The sequence below is a fragment of the Rhinatrema bivittatum genome, chromosome 5, assembly GCF_901001135.1.
Source record: "Rhinatrema bivittatum chromosome 5, aRhiBiv1.1, whole genome shotgun sequence".
Classification (NCBI taxonomy): domain Eukaryota; kingdom Metazoa; phylum Chordata; class Amphibia; order Gymnophiona; family Rhinatrematidae; genus Rhinatrema; species Rhinatrema bivittatum.
The window spans coordinates 113,726,890-113,748,218 of NC_042619.1; the positions used below are offsets into that span (position 1 = coordinate 113,726,890).

At 43.7% G+C, this 21,329-nt stretch overlaps 1 protein-coding gene across 5 annotated transcripts in view; it reads right to left on the bottom strand.

The window, feature by feature from the left end:
• Positions 1-21,329, bottom strand: part of PROSER1 (proline and serine rich 1) — a 114,882-nt gene that overhangs the window by 78,926 nt on the left and 14,627 nt on the right. For 4 of the 5 annotated variants that reach the window (XR_003856916.1, XR_003856915.1, XM_029602757.1 and 1 more), the window contains exons 2-4: positions 21,052-21,117; positions 7,077-7,145; positions 4,753-4,847 (exon numbers count right to left, since the gene is read on the bottom strand). Coding sequence is in view for 3 of the 5 variants with exons in the window: in XM_029602757.1 (XP_029458617.1) it covers positions 4,753-4,847; positions 7,077-7,145; positions 21,052-21,117 (230 nt within the window). In the remaining 2 variants the exon portion in view is untranslated. Of the gene's footprint in view, positions 1-4,752; positions 4,867-7,076; positions 7,146-21,051; positions 21,118-21,329 lie in introns of those variants that run through there. The other variant, XM_029602758.1, reaches the window with a different exon arrangement.

Below are 21,329 nucleotides of genomic sequence, written 5' to 3' on the forward strand. Positions count from 1 at the left end.
CTAGTCTTGCCAAGTTCTTCCTCACTGCTTGCAACATACCCAACTTCTAGCCCTATGTTACCCAGGCCTTGCCTGCTTCCCATTGCCTTATCATGGAGTCACTCTTGGTTCTCTGACCTGGCCACTGTTTCCCTGTCTAATGTCTTGTGGCCTCCAGGCCTTCTTGCTCTTTGTCTTGCCGTGAGGCCTCTGGGCCTTCATGCTCCTTGCCTTACACCTTACTGGCCTTTTTGCTCCTTATATATTGTCTTGTGGCCTACTGAGGCCTTGCTTTGCCTTGTGGCCTTCAGGCCTTCTTGCTCCTAGTATCTTACTCCGTGCCTACTCTAGGCCTTACCTTGCCTTGCATAGGGGCCTTCTGGCCTACTGTCTAGTGGCCTTTGCGCCTTCAGCCTTGTTGCCTCCGGGCTTCTATGTTCTTTCTTCTGTGTCTGCCTTGCTAAGTCCTGCCCTAGTCTGTCTTGTTTGGTCTTGTCCTTGTCCTTGTCTGTGTTGCGCTCGGGAACTGGCCACAGGGGGGCGGAGCATGGAAGGAGACAGAGGCAGAGTAGGTCTTCACCACTGGAAGCCCGAGGTCCCATTGGGAGGAGCCCGTAGGCACCCGGGCTGCTGGGACAGGTGGGCCTCGCAGGGTCTCTTGGGAGAGTCAGAGTCCTGCGTGCCCACAGACACTGGAAGAGCGCTATCGGGTTCGAAGCTGGAGACAGGTTGGAAGAGAGCGAACCAGAATAGAGTTGGTGAGGACAAGGCTAGGGACAGAGCCAGAATCAAGCAAGGTCAGGCGAGCAAGGTCAAAGTCCAAGAATCAGTCTGAGGAGTGGTCAACGAAGCAAGGGTCAAGATCCAGAAGTCAGGCAAGGTCGAACAGCAGGCTTAAGTCTTTAGCAGACGGCAGGCAGGTCAGGAACAAGTGGAGGTCTTTGGCAGGCAGCAGGCAGGCAGCAGGTCAGGAACAAGCTGAGGTCTTTGGCAGAAAGTCAGTCCAAGGTAAGACCAGGGAGATGAACAATGAAGACAGGAACAAGCAGGCAAGGAACAGGTACGAGCAGGAACAGAACTGGAACAGAAGGATCCTGGAACAAGCAAACAGGAACACGAACAAGGGCAATCTCAGGAACAAACCGACCCCGATTGCCAAGGCAAGGAATTGAGGCCAGGAACCTCCTTTTAACAAGAGTTCAATCAGGGTGCGCCGCGGAACTAGGCCCCATCCTGGAACCTACATCAGGGCGGCTGGTCCGTGCACGCGTAGGGGCGTGACTAGCTGCTGAGACGCCGAGGCCTGGCGTGAGGCTCGGCACGCGACTGAAGGCCCAGCGACCGCCGCCGCAGGAGCCTAGCTGGACTTGCAAGGATCGAGGGAGACAGGACCGGAACCCGCTGTGTGACCCCGAAGGTGAGTGGTCCTGTGCACGGGACGACCGCGGGTGGGGGGCGTAACAGTCCGGTCTTGTCATGCTCTGCCAGATCTGTCTGATTTAGTATCCAGTCAATACTTGTCTTTCCAGGGTCCAATCCAGCTCCCAGTCTATTCCAGTAGTCTATCCATAGCTCCTGCCTCGCACCCTGCCTTACTTGTATCATTCCCTGGCTATGTACATTACCTTGCCTTGTCTCTTTTTCAGCCCCAGTCCTTGTTCTGTGTCCAAGCCTCCACACAGTGCTGGTCTCCTAGCCTTGCCTGCCTCCATGTCCAAGCCTTGATCCTGTCTTGCTCCACAGTACAGACTCACCATGATGTACTGCTGCCTCAGAGACCTACTGGCCTCTAGAACCCAAGAGCTCAATCTGCGGGGGCGGGAGCTGGTTAAGCAGAAGACCGGCCCTAGTGCTACCCTGTGTCCTGTCTTGCAGTCCTATATTGTTCCTGGGGTGATGTACCCCCTCCAGCCGAGAGATACTGAGATAACCAACTACAATATATCTACAGTGAGAATATATTTGCCATGATTCCACAGTGGCTTCCATAATTCCAATGAGATTAATGTTAACTCCAGTAACAACATTTGTAAATCCTGAGTTTTACTGTGGTACCATGACCAATAGCCCATGGCAGTAAAAGTGTGGGTGTAAGTTTCTGTGGATGTGTGTGTCGCATACCAGAACAATCTATAAATTTTCAAAGAGGACATATGCCAGGGCTTCCCCATATGGGATCACAAAATCTTCAGCTGGGGTCACAAGTGCCTCAAATGCAGCACTCTTTAGGCACCAGCTACAGGAGCATTAATAAGGAGAGTCAGCGTGAGGCCTGTGAACCAGCATGCTCTCACAGACCCTGCAGTGGCCCAGTTTCTATGGTAACAGGAAGCCCTATACATGAGGGGATTGGGGCTACTACAGGGCCTGTGATTTTGAACTGACCCACAGGCTCCACATTTTCATTACTGATCCTGCTGCAGTTTGCAGATAAGCATCAGGCTTAGGATCAGCCATGAGGGGTGGGGAGGGCCAAGTGTACATTGGCTGGTGGTGATTGCCACAGTTCCTCTCTCCTTACCTTCCACTAAATCTACCCAAGAAAAAAAGTTGCCTCTGTCATTAGCCTTACCTCTCTTCTCACCAGTTGTCATCCACCTTTGGCCAGATGCCCAAAGGAAAATGTTGCCACTGACCCTCGTCAAAGGGATTTTTAGAGAAAGGGTTTTTTGAAGGGAGTAATCAGATGTAGGAGGGGTTTGAAGGTTGAAATCAGTTGGAGAGGAATTGACTGTGGGAGGTAAGAAGAGGAGGAATGAAAGATTGACTGGAGATGTGAGAGAAGAGTGGAGGGATGGAGATGAGACTGGAAGGTGAGAGAGGAGGAATGGGGGTTAAGAGTAAAGAGGGAATGGAGAATAGAGTGAGAAGAAGGGATTGACAGACTCAGTTGGGGATTATAAAATGGGCTTGGATGTGAGAGGGAAGGGTGAAAGAATTAGTTGGGTGTTACAAGAAAGTCTTAGGAGTGAGAGGAACTAGGGAATGTAAGATGGCATCAGTTGGAGGAGGGGAAGCTGAGGGAGGGGGTATGCTGGAAGGAGGAGGTTAAGAGTGGAGGTCCTCTTGTGGATGCTGAGAGAGAGGATTGACTAGAGAGGGTGGAGGTTGAGAGACGGGAACAACTGGAGTGCAGTGAAGGCAAGAGTGGAATGATTGTTAGAGGGGGATGGCACTTCTGCTAATTTTACCCTACATTGCCTCAGGTACAAAAACTTAGATTGTAAGCCCTCTGGGGATAGAGAAATACGTACAGTACCTGAATGTAAACCGGTGTGATATCTCAATTGAGATGAATGTCGGTATATAAAAAAAATAAATAAATAAATAAAAAAAATTTGTTTTGATTATCCTCCGGAGGTCACATGAATTTTCAAGTGCTAAAATGGGGTCACATTGGCGAAAGGTTTAGAAAGCCCTGGCTTATGCAAACTACCCATGCACTTTAGCTCTAAGCAGGCTGTTCTAAAATTACCCTCCCCAAAATCAAAATATCTAATATGATGTATGCTATACAGCTTTTTTTTTTTTTTTTTTTAAATCAATAAATTATTTATTTATTTAGGGTTGGGTTTTTTTTTATTTATTAGCAAAGCACAACAATAAATATAATAACAATAAAGTGGAATGACAAGTATCCATATGTAAAATGATGACAAATAAAGATCACAGAGGTATGGTAACAGACAAAGTTCTCAAGCCTTGCTATGAGTTTTCTTACCTCCCCCCACCCCACAAAGCTTCAGCGAGAGATATTTAGGGGTTAATAGTGTGTAATAAAAAGAAAGATAATGAGAGTAACAATGTCAATAAAAAATAGTCAATGAGATTATTGTGTGAATGTTCTCAAGAGTTTAAGTTAATGATTAATACGGAAATCCAAGGAATAGAGGTTACCTTAGACTATTAAAGCTCATTTAGCAGAAGTTTAGTCTGTGAAGGCAGGGACTGCACATAATCCTCCCAAATTGCCATCATTAAAGTAAATTTTTGGGTGGACAACTTTTTAGCCGATAGATATTCCATAGTTAATAATTTATGAAGTTGTTGAGTCCAATGTTCTAACAGAGGTCCGGACTCACTAGTCCAATTCAATAAGATTACTCGTTTGGCTACCAGTGATTCTTTGTCTAAAAAGGATCGCCAGCTTTTTCATAAACCAGGTAAGAACTCTTCACACAGACCAAACAACCATAGTTTAGGGTGAAGGGGGACATCAAACCCCCATAATGAGACAACAGATTTCTTAATAGCTTCCCAGAATTGTTGGACCACCAAACAGGACCAAAAACAGTGTATAAAATCACCTCTCTCCTTTGCACATTTAATGCAAAGCGGAAAGGCAAGATTGCCCATTTGAAATGCCCTTGCTTGCGAAAGGTATGCTTAGTGTAAAAATTTAAATTGTGTTTTGTGCACGAGTACACTTTCAAAGATATATGCTCAAAACATTTTTGCAATTCTTGACTTATTAAAATAACAGAGGGGACATGGTCCCAAAGTTCTAAAAACTCATGACACTCCAACTCTTGTGGAATCGCCAGAAGAGCTTTGTAATAATGGGCGCATGACTGTTGCTTTCCATCCACCCCGTATAATAGCTCTTCTAAGAGCTGAGAATCCAAGTGCAGGACCTAACCCGTATGTCACAGTCCACAAATTATTGCAAAACAACAGCTTGCATGCTAGTACTTACTGATTTCAATTATGCAGAGCAGAAACGCTAAGTAGAAACTTGAGTAAAACACAGTTTAAGAAAAAAATACTACTTACAATGACAAGAGCTCGAGAGCAATTAGTCTGTCCTTACTGAAGGTGAAGCAGTTGAGGATACTGGCCACCTGAGACGATGGAACAGCTACCATTTTCTAATACAAGAAGAAAATACTGCATTTACTTATTAAATAACTCACGGCCCAGGAGTGAATGAGCAAAAGCATTTCTCAAGTTGCCTCTTTTAATAGTGAGTTCAGTTTCATTAGCAAAAAACGTTCACATTTATAGGAATCCCATTTAAAACAGTACTGCTACACATGCCTTTGGATTCCTTTTATTTTCACTTCCACAATAAACACAGCCCAGACTGCTATTAATTAACTCCATGGACTTCAAAATCATTTTTTAAGGTTTTTTTTTTGTTTTGTTTTTACATTTTTTAATTAAATTGGATCTCGCTTGCATAAAAATGCTAGATGAGTTCTAAGACTACTAATTTTGAAGCTCCGAATCTTAACACTATCTAGGAGAACCATTCCAGGCAATCTGACAGATTCAGAATCGGATTCAGACAGCTTTAGTGGCGTGAGAATTTGAATATGTTCTAAAGTGATTTCATCTTGGCAGCAGATTTCAGGTTCCAACCTAATGCTGAGTACAAGGCGTCATAGGGTGCACTCTCTAAATGAGGGTTGATAAGCCAGTCCAGGTTATATTTAAAATAGGATCAGGATTAGTTATCTAGAGTTTGATTTTCAAAACAACTTACATGTAGAACACCCTGTTTTATGCACCTAGAGGCACTTTTAAATCTAGTGGAGGTGCTGTGTGCATGAAAGTATGCACGAAACCTCATTTTGTGTGTACTTTTAGCCGCAATAAGAAGAGGTAATCTGGGGGACAGAGTCAGGGAAGAGAAAAAAATGTAGATGTATTATTTTGATTTTCAAAACTCTGCGCATAAATGTACATACAGAAAGTTACGCCAGCTTGGGAGCAGGTGTAACTTTCTGCACGTAAGTGTAAACACGTACTGGGTCAACCTGCGAATTTTCGAAGAGGATTTACGTGCATAAGCCTGCTTTGAAAATTGAGGCTCAAGTCTGTGGGTACTTGTGGGATGTCAGAAAATTACCCTCAGCAAGAAAATGTCGCCTCTACAAGCAGCTAAAAGTATGCTTATTATTCAATAATGCTCATCCTTTTAGCCGCATATAAAGGTGAATTTTTAAAGCTCTACGTGCGCCAAAACCGGGAGCTATGCACACAAGTCAGGCCAGTGCGTGCCGAGTGGAGTTTAAAAGATGCCCGAGTACGCGTGTATGTGCCGCTATGCGCACAAATGAAAAGTTCCGAAAAAAGGAGTGGTGTCTGGGCAGGGCATGGGCTTTCCTGGATTTCACATTGAAATTAACGCATAAATAGTTATGCGCATAGGCGCGCGCCAGGGTCCCCTGCCACGTAACTTTACTTCCGCTATGGATGACATACAATTTATAAAATAAAGACAAATGGACAGATCGGCGGGGTTTTAAGGATTAGGGCTAACAGGGGAGAAAGGAGGCTATTAAATTAGGGGGTTTGGAAGTCCTATCCCTTACCTGGGCGAAATGGGAATGAACTGGTAAAACTGGTAATGATGTCAGCGCGTGTGCCTTTTAAAATCCCCCCACTTACGCAGTAGATGCGGCATTTGCGTGCATAGGCGCACATCCACATAAAACTGTGTGCACGTGTGCGTGTTCAGGCTATTTTATAACATGTGCGCATACACACACGTATATTATAAAATGGCTGCGTCCCTGGGTGCAGGCCAATGAATGTGTGCACATGTGCGCCAACACAGGCTATTTTATAATAGGATTATAATAGGGGGTAATTTTAAAAAGGATTTGCATGCATATACCTGGGTTTTACATGTGTAAATGCACTTTACCTACGTAAGTGGTCTTTTGAAAATTGCTACAATATATGCTATCGAATTGTTCACAGATTATACACGTGTAAGTGCGGTTTACACGCGTAAATGGCTTTTGAAAATTGCTACAATAGTGTGCTACATTTACATGTGTTAAGCCTTTTAAAATTAACTCCTATAGGAGGGCAATTTTCAGGCAGCTGATTCACATGTAAATTAATTTTAAAACTGTCCTCACAATGCACAAATAGCCAACACTCCTGCAGACAAAATCCAGTATTTACGCAAGTAAGATATTTGAAGACACTGAAAACCGCATATGAATAGTGAACAAACTTTATGGTAGGATCTTTCATCTCGTTTCGAACTGGGGCTGGAATCTGGCTCCATGAGGGAAGGGTTGGGGAATGGTTGGGGAATGACGAGGAGAAAACAGAACCAAAAAAGACCTCACATTACTTACATGTTGTAAAGCTCTCATTGCCTTTAACTGGGGTTCTGCCCAAGAAAAGTATCTCAGTAATTCCACAACCTGAAACGAAAGCAACTGCTACATAAATAATGCAAATTACACAATAATATCCTAATAATTATAGATCAAGCAGATTAAACTAATATGGAAACTAACTTCTTGATTTTACAGTATAAAGTTCTCACACTAATCCATAACATTTTGTCTAACAATGACACCATGTGGCTAGGTATAGCATGACAGTTTTATAATCCTCAGACAATGCTATGGTCAGCCAATAAAAGCTTACTAGATATTCCATCAATACGTGATGTCCACCTTAGTGAGGACTGGGAAAGAGTGACTGCAATAGTGGGACCTATTCTCTAGAACTTGAAGCCTGAGTCTGTGGGTATTGCATCTGATGTCAAAATATTTTTTAAAAAGGGCTTAAAACCTGGCTCTGTATTTTGGCGTTTACAAAATTCATTTTCCATCTGCTCAGCAATGAAACTGTCTACATATTCATTATCTGCCATGCTGTTAATGATATTAGTCTGCATTTTGTTTTGTTTTTGTAATGTTGTCTTTTTGTCATACTGTGTATGTTTTTTAGATTGTTAACTGTTCTGGTCTATTTTAGGAACGATGGTCTAAAAAACTTGTAAATAAATATTCATGTCAGCTAAAATTAGTTCATTTTCAAATGACCGAATGATGTCAAAATGATTTCATAGAAACCCTGCGAGCACCATACAATATGCCAAAAAAAAGAAACATCTATAATCAGAGATGCTATGTTGAGGACCCACAAAAAAAAAAAAAAAGGGAGTCATTCTGCAGTCTGAAAAAAGGCTCGGTATGGAAAGGAAAAGAAATACATCTTTAGTTCCAAAATGAAAATCTGGGGTGGGGAAGTAGAGAAAGGAACTTATTTAAACCAACTGTTATACCAGGCCTAAACGCAGCAGGCAATAGTTTGAGTCACAAAGCCAGGAGAAAATAAATAGGAAAAAGTCAATAAGCACAGCACTAAGGGGGTCATTTTCCAAAGCGATCGCACGTGAAAAGGGACTATTCGCGTGCGATCACTAAATGGGGGCTGCGTCAAGACCGGAACAGGAGGAGTCGGGGCTGCACCGAGGCGGATGCCGCGAAGACATCGCGGACAGCGAAAAGGTAAGAACCCTCTGCTTTCACAGGCCCGCCCCCCGCTTTGCCCCCCCCCCGCCCCCTTGTACCGCGTGATTCAAAGAGCCCAGTGGTATTAGAGAATCCAGGCCTAAGTCACTTTGCAACATGGTCTTCCAGTATTTAACGTGTACTCAGTGCTGGCAAGAAGAAAGGAGAAATTACCACTTGTCTAATAATTTCCTTTCCTCTAAGGAAGGCAGGCCAATCCACACCTGTGGGTTATACACTCATACCAGCAGATGGAGACAGAGTAAAGCTTACTTGCTGTCTTCACTGTGAAGTCAGTCCTGTTCGGACATCAGCCCGCCTGTATCTCTAGAAAAGCCAAACTGGACAAACTAATTATACTTGAACATGACTATTAATAGTCAATCGCTCATGCTTCAAACCAACTGGGAAACTCTGAGCTCAGCAAAAACGTTTACATCAACTAATCTTAGGGGCTAATTATATCACTTACCAGTCCTTCAAATGAATTATCAGAAATAACACTCTTCATAGTTCACATATAAAGGACAAACTAAAAGCAAGTAGGCAACCCAGGATGGGTTGTGGAATGGCCTGCCTTCTTTAGAGGAAAGGAAATTATCAAGTAAGTAGTAATTTCTCCTTCTTCTACGCTTAGGCAGGCCAATCCACACTAGTGGAAAGTATCAAAGCTACTCCTGGAAATGGTGGGAGGCTGCCTGCGGTCCAGTCAACACTGCACACATGAAAGCCTCATGCTCCTGAGCTCTAATGTCCAAGCAGTAATGCTTGGAGAAAGTGTGTAAGGAGGACCATGTAGCTGCTTGGCAAAATCTCTATGGGAGACAACAACTGAAGCTTCGCTCACCAAACTGCCTGAGCTCTAGTGGAATGCGCTCTGACCTGTCTGGGTAATGGGACATCTGCATCCATAGAGGCGGCTGTGATGACTTCTTTTACCCAAGGGACTATGGTCACCCACGTCGCCATTTCTTCTTGATTACCTCCACCATGGAGCAGTCAATCAGACTTCCTGAAAGAGCGAGTAATCTTCAAGTAGCTGCCCCTCCTTCCACCGGATTGGTGGTTCGCTTGGTAACAGCACATATGAAGGCATCCACCTCCGGGAATCACAACTGTTCCCTTGCCTTTGATCCAAGGGGTATAAACCCATTGAAGCATGTCCCCCTTCAAAACTTGCCTCCAGGGCATTCCACTCAATGTCGATTAACCCTTGAATTGGATCCAGGAGGGGAAAGAAACAGGACGCTTTGCAAAAGTGCACCAGATGCCATTTGACATCCAAGGCATGCAACAGATGATAATCACGCTCATCTCTATCCCTGTCCAGCGTGGGCAAGGAAATAGACTGATTCAAATGAAATTTCAAAACCACTTTTGGAAAAAAGGAAGGTATCATTCTAAACTGTACCACCCCCAGAGTCATTCATAGAAATGGCTCATGGCAAGAAAGAACTTGCAGCTTAGAGACCGCTGTGCCGAACAAATTGCTACCAGAAAAACTGTTTTCAAAGTGAGCAGCCGCAAAGAGAGACCACACAGTGGTCGAACTATAGGACCCGCCAAAAAACGCAAGAGCATATTAAGCACCAGTAGCCGCAAGGAAGGACGTAGATGCTTAACTCCCTTCATAAACCTAGACACATCTGGATGGGAAGACAAGGATCCACCATTGATCCGCCACCCCTATAACAAGTGAGAGCTGCTACCTTTGCCTTCAGAGTGTTTAAGACCAAGCTTTGAACCATATCTTCCTGCAAAAATTCCAATATCCACCATCTGCTGGAGACAGAATACTGGCAGGCTGATGTCGAGGCAGGACTATATGTTAGTGATGTCAGTGAGTCAGCTTTACTCCATCTCCATCTGCTGGTAAGAATGCATAACCAACTGGTGAGGATTGGCCTGCCTGAGAGCAGAGGAAAAGGCATTGTATTGTCCAGTGGGGATTCTGGAATACTAAAGGTAGCAAAGCAAAGCTGAACCACATTTGTTTCAGGATTCTCGAAAGGTAGCACTGCCATTCCTGTTCTTTTATTGAGGTCAATATTCAAAGAGCTTTCAGCACTATTTAGCCGGATAAGTAGAAGTTATGTGGCTAAGTAGCAACCACTGAATATTAATTTTAAAAGCCAGGCGCGCCCATTAATTAGGGAGTGCGTGAATAAATTAGGCTTCCATGCACAGAGCGGATTTTAAAAGCTACTCAGATTCGCATGTATCTCCCATAGCGCACCACATCTCAAAACTTTTCAAAAAGGGGTGGGATATGGGCATGGTCTAGACATGGGCGTGTTGTAACCTAGCCAATTGATGCACGTGTACATATTTACACGCCCCAGCATGCACTGAGGTCCCTTGCCACATAATTTTACTTTTGATGTGGATGGCGTATAAGTTTAAAAAAAAAAAAAGATCGAGCCATTTCGTAAGAGTTTAAAAGGTCTGGGGTAAGTGGGTTTACAGGCTTTCAAACCGGGGGGTCTGGAAATGTAGCTGTTAAGTGGTCAAACTGGCGGACGAACTAGCAAACTGGTAATGGCATTGGCGTGCGCTTCTTTCAAAATCCTCCGACTTACACAGTAGAAGCAAGATTTGCACACCCATGCGAGCACCCACTTAAAATGTGCACACTGCCTGGCTATTTTATAACATGCGTGCATATATATATGCAAATTATAAAATAGCCATGTACCTGGGTGCGGGCTGACACACGTGCAAATGTCACCCATAGATGCGCACATGTTCAGCGGCTGCCACTTAGCCATATAAGTCCTTTATATGGTTAAAAAGGTAATCGCATAAAAAGTAGGCATGTAGTGGGCAGATTGGGGCAGAGCGAGTTAGCCATTCAACTTACGCGGCCAACTACCAATATTCAGACTTAGCCGCATAAGTTGTGCGGCTAAGCTAGATGTGCCATAGAGCAGGTCTAAACTTAGCCGGTTAGGCTTAATGGCTAAGCGCTCAGTTATACCCATATATTCAGTGGCATAGCCGTGCTGCTGAATATACATCATAACTTAGCCAGATAGATTCCTATCGGCTAAATTACTTAACCGGACAGTTTTGAATATTGACCCCATTATTAGGAAATCAAAAAAGTGAGCTAAAAAAATGGTAAAAAGCAATGTCTATTTTAAAAAATATATTTAGAAAATAAAAGAAACAAAAAGGTATTTTGGAAGTTCTTGCTATGAATAGTACAGTCCAAATCAATATCTGTGGGCATGCTGAGGAGGATTTTTTTTTTGTTGTTATATAAGAAAACAGCGGAAGCAAAATGATAAGTAATGTACTAAACTGATTAGCAAAGAAATTTCTGTCTCCTTATATTAATACTTATGCACTCTTCTTCTCAGTGAGCCCACCAAATGCTAAAATCTATTGAAAAAATTAGACCAAAAGAAAATATCGAGTACAGAGATATTCTTTCCTAAAAAACTGCCAAGCCTCAGTGAAATTATTTTATTTATTTATTTAACATTTTTATATACCAAGGTTCTGGTAACAATGTTACTAATCACTTCGGTTTACATATAACATTGAAATGACTTAACACGTGTGTCTTACATAGAACAAGGAAATGAGGAACTGGGAAATACTTAAATTATATAACACATTATGAAATTCTAGGAACAATGATACCTGCATATCTTCTTCCCAGAACTATCCTATATACTCTTGTATACATTGATCTCGTGATAAGTTGAGGACATTTTTTGGGCCACAAAAGTAAGAACATTGCTGTGACCTGTGGATAAGTCTAGGGTAAAACCTAGGGGGCTTATGACTTTCCTCAGTGGTTTATTCCTTCCCTCTCTCCCCCCATTGCTAGTTCTGGTGGTTCATTCCTTTCCTCCCTCTCTCCCCCCCCATGGCTATCCCCAGTCGTTCACTCCTTCCCTCCCTCCTGATACCTTATCTTACTCGCTGCTAGCAGGATGACGATGGGAGTTGCAGCTGCTCAGATGCGTCCTCCCTCCTACCCGTGGGGGGTCCCAGTGTCGTGCTTTGAACCAATCAGGCTCTGGGAGGAGGCATCTGAACAGCTACAACTCCTGTCATCCCTATAGAAGCGGGTGAGTTCAGGGATCAGGAAGAGAGAGAGGAAAGGAGTGAACGAGCAGGGATAGTCATCAGAATAATTATGGGGGGGGGGGGGGAGGAGGAAACTAGCATTGACCCGTGTATAAGGCTACCCTGTTTTTAAGATTAATTTCAAGAATTAAATTTCTCAACTTATACACGAGCATATACGGTACATTAATAATCCACAGGTATATTTTGGAAAGAGATGTTAAAGCGTTCATCTATTTTATTTTTTACATTAAATGCATCCCTCAGATACTAGATCATGGACTCTCTCTCTCGTTAGACTTGGTCCTGAACCAGCGGGATATTTAAATTGCATTTCTGAGGATGGCTCTGTGGCTCAGGCCACACAGTACAATACGCTGTGACATGCACGATAAATTCACATTTCCTGTTTACCAGTGTCAGGCACGCTGTAGAAATGACATGCACAATCCCAGGGAAGGAGCGAAAACAACTGCTACTATTGCATCTATTCCTGCCAGGTGAGGGAACAGAACTCAGGGTTAGGTCTGGGAGGAAAAATTACTCCAGTGCTCCTAACCATCAAAGACATATGTCACAGGAGCATGCAATCTGGGACTGACCATCGTGTAAGGGGAAAATGTGTGCGTTGGGGGGTGGAAGAATAACAAAATAATAATGAATTGTGCTGCCATATAGATGGACAGACCTCTTTATTTATTTATTTAAAACTTTTCTATACCGACGTTCATGGGAATATCACATCGGATTACAATGAACAGGGGTAACCATTAACTTTGGAAAAATAGAAATTACATATAACGTAAGGGAGCTAAACTGGGGGAAAGGGCTAGAGTAGTAGAGTCAGGTACCAAGAAGGTATGGTAACAAATAGAAAGGTTAACAATTGTTTAAGGTTATATAACCATTATTTATAATATGTAAAATATAAAATTTCGTAAGGCAATTACATGAATGAGGTAGTAACAAGGTTAGAGGGTTAAGGAAGAATTGGAAGGAGGATAAAGGATAAAGGTTACAGGGGTAGCGAATTTAGCAGGTAGGGATAAAGGCTACTGGGGTAGCGAATTAAGTAGGTAAGGGGGAGGGAAGGTAATGAGGCTCTTAATTGAAGTGAGGCAGCTTAAGTTGAGGGGGCAGGGAAAAGCAACTTGGAGGAACGGTGGGGGAGAATTGTGACATAGGAGCGGCGAGGTTAAGTAAAGGTTTGAGAGAAGAGCCATGTTTTAAGATTTCTTTTTTTTAAAGGTTTTGGTACAGTGTTCTTGGCTCAGGTATGGGGGCATTGAATTCCATATGGTCCAGCGATAGACAGGGCCCGTTCTTTCATGGCTATGTAATGGGTGAGTTTTGGGGGGAGGAATGTAGAGGGTTCCTTTATAAGCAGTTCTCGTAGGTCTGTTCGATGAGTGATAGTATAGGGAGCTATCCAGCCATTGGATGTTGTGGTTATGTAGGGTTTTGTGGATAATGGTAAGACTCTTGTGAAGGATTCTAGAGCGTATTGGGAGCCAGTGGAGGTCCATGAGTATGGGGGTAATGTGATCTCTTCTGCGGGTATTGGTGAGGATTCTAGCCGCCAGAGTTTGGAGCGGTTTGATTGAGGTAGCGGGAAGGCCTAGGAGAAGGGAGTTGCAGTAGTCGATTTTGTTGAAAAGTAAGGCTTGAGGACCGTGCGAAAGTCATAGGGGTGGAGAAGGGGGTCTTAATTTTTTTAGTATATGTAGTTTGTGGAAACAGTCTTTCGTGGTGGAGTTAATGAATTCTTTTAGTTTCAGATGGTTGTCTAGAGCAGCGCTTCTCAACCGGTGTGTTGAGACACACTAGTGTGTCGCCAAACACCGGTAGGGGTGTTGCGTCTCCGTGTCCCACTACCCCGTTCTTCTTTCCTTTTGCCTTTTTTCCAGCCCCCGCGGGCCAATTGGAAGCCTTTCTTCCTACCCCCATTGCCCAATGGGAAGCCTCCTTCATTCTGCCTGCCCCCATGCAGGCCAATCGGAAGCCTCCTCCCTACCAGTGGGAGTATAAAGAAGGGAGAAAGCCTTTGATTGGCTGGTGAGGCAGGCATAATGCCCGGGGGTGGGGTGGGAGGAATAGTAGTTTTTGAACTCCGATGAAGCAAGGCCGCACGGTGAAGAGGAATCCTGATGAAGCAAAGCTGCCATGGGAGCCCATTCCCATGGCGGCGAAGAGGAAAACCGACCCCGACCAAGCAAGGCTGCCATAGCCGGTGGCGGCAAAGTGAAAACCTGACCCCGACCGAGGCCACCACGGGAGCCCATTCCTGTGGTGGCGAAAAAAGAAGGCCTGCCGGAGTAAAGCCACGGCGGAACTGGAGCCCATCCCTGCAGTGAAGGAAGAAGTTTTTGGTGAGAGCTGGAGCGTCTGTGTGTGAATGAGTTTCTGGCTGAGTGCTGGTGTGTCTGTGTGTGAATGAGTGCCTGGCTAAGAGCTGGAGCCTCTGTGTGTGAATGAGTGCCTGGCTGAGAGCTGGAGCATCTGTGTGTGAATGAGTGCCTGGCTGAGAGAGGGTGTGTCTGTGAGTGAATGAGTGCCTGGCTGAGAGCTGGTGTGAATGGGTGCTTGGGTGAGAGCCGGTGTGTGTGGGTGTGAATGGGTGCGTGGGTGAGAGCTGGTGTGAATGAGTGCTTGGGTGAGAGCCGGTGTGTGTGTGGGTGTGAATGGGTGCGTGGGTGAGAGCTGGTGTGAATGGGTGCTTGGGTGAGAGCTGGTGTGTGTGGGTGTGAATGGGTGAGAGCTGGTGTGAATGGGTGCCAGAGTGAGAGCTGGTGTGAATGGGTGCCTGGGTGAGAGCTTGTGTGTGTGGGTATGAATGGGTGCTTGGATGAGAGCTTGTGTGTGTGGGTGTGAATGGTGCCAGGGTGAGAGCTGGTGTGAATGGAAGCCTGGGTGAGAGCTGGTGTGAATGGGTGCTTGGGTGAGAGCTTGTGTGTGTGGGTGTGAATGGAAGCCTGGGTGAGAGCTTTTGTGTGTGGGTGTGAATGGGTGCTTGGATGAGAGCTTTTGTGTGTGGGTGTGAATGGGTGCTTGGATGAGAGCTTTTGTGTGTGGGTGTGAATGGGTGCTTGGATGAGAGCTTGTGTGTGTGGGTGTGAATGGTGCCAGGGTGAGAGCTGGTGTGAATGGGTGCTTGGGTGAGAGCTTGTGTCTGTGGGTGTGAATGGGTGCCAGGGTGAGAGCTGGTGTGAATGGAAGCCTGGGTGAGAGCTTGTGTCTGTGGGTGTGAATGGGTGCCAGGATGAGAGCTTGTGGGTGTGAATGGATGCATGGGTGAGAGCTTGTGTCTGTGGGTGTGAATGGAAGCCTGGGTAAGAGCTGGTGTGAATAGGTGCGAGAGCATTTGTGTGTGACTGAGAGCTTGTATATAAGAGACCACGAGTGTGATTGAGAGAGAGACTGGTCAGGGTGGTGATGTGTTTCTGTGTGAGAGAGAGAGACTGGTCAGGAAGATGATTAGTGTGCGTATGTGAGAGAGAGAGAGAGACTGGTCAGAAAGATGACTGGTGTGAGAGAGAGACCGAGACTGGTCATGGGGTCTAATTGGGGGGGGGGGGGGGGGTGTGACTGGTTGCGGGCGCTAAGGAAGAGGACTGTGAGTGAGGACAGAGCTTCAGCAGCCCTTGCTGCTTCTGGTGAGTGCTATTGGCCTGGAAGGGAAAGGAGTAGTAGAGTTTCTGGAGAGGGTAAGTAAAGGTGGCTTTTTAAAGTTATTTTTCTTGATTGACTGCCATTTTAATTATTGGGTATTATGCGATGTCTGCTCTTTTGAAATATTTATTGATATTTGGACACGTTTTAATAATTTTTATGAGTTTTTAATTGTTGGATATTATTCTGTTCAGCAGCTGTTTTGTAACATTTTTAGTATAGCTTTACAATTATTTCTGGGTGGGGCTCTAAGCAGCTTGGCTTATTCTGTTTTCCCAATAGAAAATGTATTAGTGTTTAGGGCCTGGTTTAATAGTTGTATTTCTTAGATAGGGTTGTTACTGTTGTGTGTGTTCCATAATACAGGTGTAACTTTGTACGGGTTAGTTTGTGTGCATTATTGCAAATCCTGAGAGTCTGTTAGGTGCTATATTTCTCTTTCCATTTCTCCAGGTTCGCACTGCATGCAGAGTGGCTTTTTTGGTTTTCCATTCCAGTTTCTGTCTCCATATTTATAATTTGTGGTTTTTCTGTACTTGGTGAAGGGTGTGTGACCGAGGTGAGGTATTTTACTAGCATGTAGGCATTTGTATCAATCTTATTTGTTGTGTTTTCTCAACAGGATATGCATTAGTGGTAAATTACTGTCTTTTCATAAGGAAGGCTATTTTGCCTGGTAGTAAAAGGAGTTTGTTTTGCATTTACTGGGATGTCATCAGAACCAGAATATCTTTTTTGTATGGCGAGTTGTACAGGGTAATGCCCTAGATCTGCTCTGTACTCATTGCTGGGGGTTGAGGGGATTCCTGTGGATGCAGAGTGCATGTTTACATTTAGCCCCGTGATGGTCACATGTTCAGTGTGTCACGCATGTGAGAATCATCTGTCAGGTGTGTCCTGGCCAAAAAAAGGTTGAGAACCACTGGTCTAGAGTGACTCCTAGGTTTCTGACAAATTGGACCTTAGTTACAGGTGAGTCGGGTTGAGTACAGTTGTGGTGGACTGGTGAGATGAAGAGGAGTTCTGTTTTTGTAGTGTTGAGGGCAAGGTTGAGGTTAGTGAGGAGGTGGTTAATTGAGGAGAGGCAGTTGTCCCAAATCTTGAGGGATTTGGGGATAGATTCTGTAATAGGGATGACGATTTGGACATCATCAGCATAGATATAATGAGTAAAGCCTAGGTCGGTGAGGAGTTTGCAAAGGGGGAGGAGGTGAATATTGAATAGCGTGGGGGAGAGGGAAGAGCCTTGGGGGACTCCTCATGTAAAGTTTATGGGGTTAGATTCTATGTTAATAATTTTGACCTTATAAATTCTATTGTGGAGGTAGAATTCAAACCAGCTCAGGGCAGATCCCTTGATGCCGATTTCTGAGAGTCTATCTAGTAAAATATTGTGGTTGATGGTGTCAAATGCTGATGAGATGTCAAGTAGAGCAAGGATGAAAGATTGGCCCTTGTTTAATCCTTTGAGGAGGGTATCTGTGAGTGAAATAAGTAGTGTTTCGGTATTGAAAAATTTACGGAAGCTGAACTGGGAAGGGAAGAGGAGGTTGTTTTTTTCAAGGTGATCCGTGAGTTGGAGGTTCACCACGCTTTCCATGAGTTTTGCTACAAAAGGGAGCTTGGAGATTGGCCTGACATTAGCTGGGTTTGAGGGGTAGAGGTTGGGTTTCCTCAGGATGGGTTTGAGGGTGGCTTGTTTCAGAGCATCAGGAACTTGTCCTTGGGTGAGAGAGCAATTAATGATATTTGCTAGGGGATGGGAGATAATGTTGGGGATGGTTAGTAGAGATTTTGTGGGGATGATATCGGAAGGGTGGGAGGAGGGCTTCATTTTCTTAAGGAGGGATTCGATTTCGGAGGGGGTGGTGGTTTCGAAGGATTCAAGAGTGCATTTGGGAGAGGTTATGAGGTTAGTGGCGGTGGTGTTGGGGTGTGGGGATAGTGAGGTGAATCTAAGGAGGAGCTTCGTGATTTTGTCGTGGAAGAAGAGAGCTAATTCATCGCATTTGCTTTTGGCTTCTTTATCGGAGATGGGAGGGGGGGGGCTGTTTTTGTGAGGTCTGAGACTAATACGAAGAGGGCTTTTGCGTTGTATTGAAAATTATGGATTTTATGAGCGTAGAAGTCTCTTTTTGTTTTTTGTATAGATGTTCTGTAGGTGTGGAGGGCTGATTTGTATGCAGCTAACAGGGGGGCGGATAGGTGGTTTTTGCGCCATTTCTTTCCCTTTGATCTTAATTCCTGTTTGAGTTTTTTTTAGTTCCAAGGTGAACCAAGTTTTTTTTGTATTCTGAGTGGGGTTTAGCTCGAGGGACTTTAAGGGGCAGATGTTATTTGCAATGTTGTTGGTTATGTTATTCCAAGAAGATAAAAAATATAAAACCATGTTGTTCTGTTTTTAACCCATGCAAACAAAAAAATATACTATACAAGATCATAATGACTGTTTTATACAGTATGCAGCTTAGGTTTGGATTAAAGTTTTAATCTCTTTTTATCCTACACTAGCTTTTCTTATTGGAATCTTTTTTGGTCACAGTTAACACTAAATACATAGGACAGCAATATTTCGGGTTGTGCTGAAGAATGTGGTAAAAGCCATTAGTGTAGCTGGGTTTAAAAAAGGTTGAAACAAGTTCCTGAAGGAAAAGTCTAATAACCCATTATTAAGGTGGATTTGAGGAAATCCACTGCTTATCCCTGGGATAAGCAGCATCTATTGACCTTTTGGGATCCTGCCAGGTACTTATGATCTGGATTTGGCCACTGTTAGAAACAGGATACCGGGCTTGATGAACCTTTGGGCTGACCCAGTATGGCAAATCTTATGATCTTATGGCTATTAATATTTCTTCATATATTTTCTGAAGCTTGCATCCTAGATAGGATTTAAAATTGACATTTCCTAATCGTGTGTCATGAATAAAGTGAAATTTAAGCATATTTTGTTACTTTCCTTTCCTTGAATACTGAGAGACCAGTCCATACACGTGGGTTATGCTCACATACCAGCAGATGGGGCTTCGGTCAATGATCTAAGCACCAAGTTAAGATGTCATGCTAGAATCAGTAGGTGGATTGGGGGTTGTATGCGTTTCATTCCCCTGACCCACCATGTTTTATAGGCAGAGAACTACTCATGGCATTTCCTGCAACACCAGAATATATAGAGAAAGATGATGTTCATGTAAAAATGTGTTCTCTGTCTCCATCTGTTGGGTAAGTGAGCATAACCCATGCATCTAGCCTAGTCTGGCAGGATGGTACACCCAGCATCCCAGATAATATGTCAGCAGCAGTCCAACTGAGGACTCTTGGGGAAGTTTTCCAACCTGTGAGAGGAAGTATTTTCTGCCCCTCTTCCTGCCCTTCAAGGGGACTGGCAAGAACTGCAATCTGCAAGGATTCCTACCACCACGGAGCCCCACCAGAAGATTAATCTACTAACTGTGAGTAAGATCTACGTTCAAGGGAGGACATCCATCTGGCGTCCACAAAGAGCCCAGAGGGATCTATCTGGGCCAAGATAGATTTTTGTGCCATCACAAAAGGTTTCCCAACTGTCCGAGAAGAGGGACCACTGCACAATCTAATCCAGAAGTGTGGATGGATTTCTGGCCTAACAAAGACTAATGCACAGATAGAGAAGAGAAGGCTTAAAATTAAGAAAGAAACTACAGAGACTGTGGTGTATGATTTACCATATTTTATTGTGCTATTCAACAAAACTTTATCAGTAAAGCATTATTATGGACACTGCCTATGAGATCCAAGTGTGGTTTGTTTGGCACACAACACACAGAGCACAGAAAAAAGAGGAAACTCCAGCACAGCTTACTAGTCACCCCATACTAGGACCAGAGAGGACTCTTTTCTACCCTTCGTCTGAAGGACCTACACTTTGGGATGGGAGGAGAAGTAAAAGCTAGCCATGGTCCCTGCCCCAAGAAGTAAATGTTAGCCAGGGTCCCTGCCCCAAAGAACTTACAAATAACTTTACGTTCCTCTCCATACCCGACTCGTACATTAAGGAAGGGTTACACTTGTCAGAGGTGGAAATATATTTAGAAAACATATGCACTAGTCAAATATTTTTAGGAACCATAGAAAATATTTTCATTACTTTTCTACTCCTGTTTTGTTGTTTCTATTTTATTTATCTGTTTTACTTTACTCTTTTTTTCTTTTTTCTTAATTTTGTATACATTTTAGTTTAAGAGGCTTTTTAAAATAATTTGTTGTTTCGTTACCTGAACAAATTCGATAACAACTAGATGTAAAAAATTTTTGAAAGCAGTTAAAAGCCTTGTTATTTAGAGAGTCATTTGGATATTAGGTATCCTGTTTATAGTTTCCTGTATTGTGTGTTATAATTTTATAACTGAATGTAAATACTTTTATTGATCTCCGTGCTGTACATTTCGTGTTTGGAAGCTGTGGATTATAAGTCATAAACAGGGTCATTCTTTCTTCTGCGATGTGCCGGTATCACGGCGGCATTATTCTAATTAGGGAAGGGGAGGAATGTGGGCAGGGTTTGAGCGGAGTTATCTCCCAGCAGCGCTGCGGGCGATAATGTTTTTCACATTTTTGCCGGCAGCACTGCAGGAAATAACTACACCTGGTCCCGTGACGCTATGGGGGTAATAGTGTGTGGCGTGGCCACACTGCAGCATGCGAAACCACACCGCCACACCTCCCTGCTCCTTTTTTTACACGGCTCATCATTCTGCTATAAATACAGTAGAATGATGAATCTAGGGATAAATAAATACATTAAATTAATTTTCTATTTGTTTGCTTTTTTGAATTTTAGAGGCCCAGGTGACTTTTACAGCCCTGGCCCTACTCATCAATTTTTGCTAGAGATGAAAAATGTGAGATAATCACTGGTAAGAGCCACAGCGATACTGGTCGCAGCATTCATAATTGGCTAGGGGTGGGGAGGATGAAGGATGGAGGAAATGGGCCAATATGCAAATGTTTAAAATGAATACAGAACTTCATCAGAATTTACCTCCATATACATTTAAAACACGATACTGAACATTACCTGTTCACTGGAGAAGTACCCATGCACATGTTCAAGAGCCTTTAATTTGTAATCTGTCAGGATAGCCTGTTAAAAAGAAAGTGCAGAACCAAATTAATTTGGAAATTTCTTAACATTTCAGGGGACTTTTCCATTTTTTCTATGATTTGCTTTTATATGATCCAAGACCACAATCCAACTCAACTGGAAACCCTCCTATTAACTGGCCCATCTCTAATAAAGAGCAAAGCAGCAGAAATTCACATTTCTACATTTACAGAAGAAAACGGCCATTCATA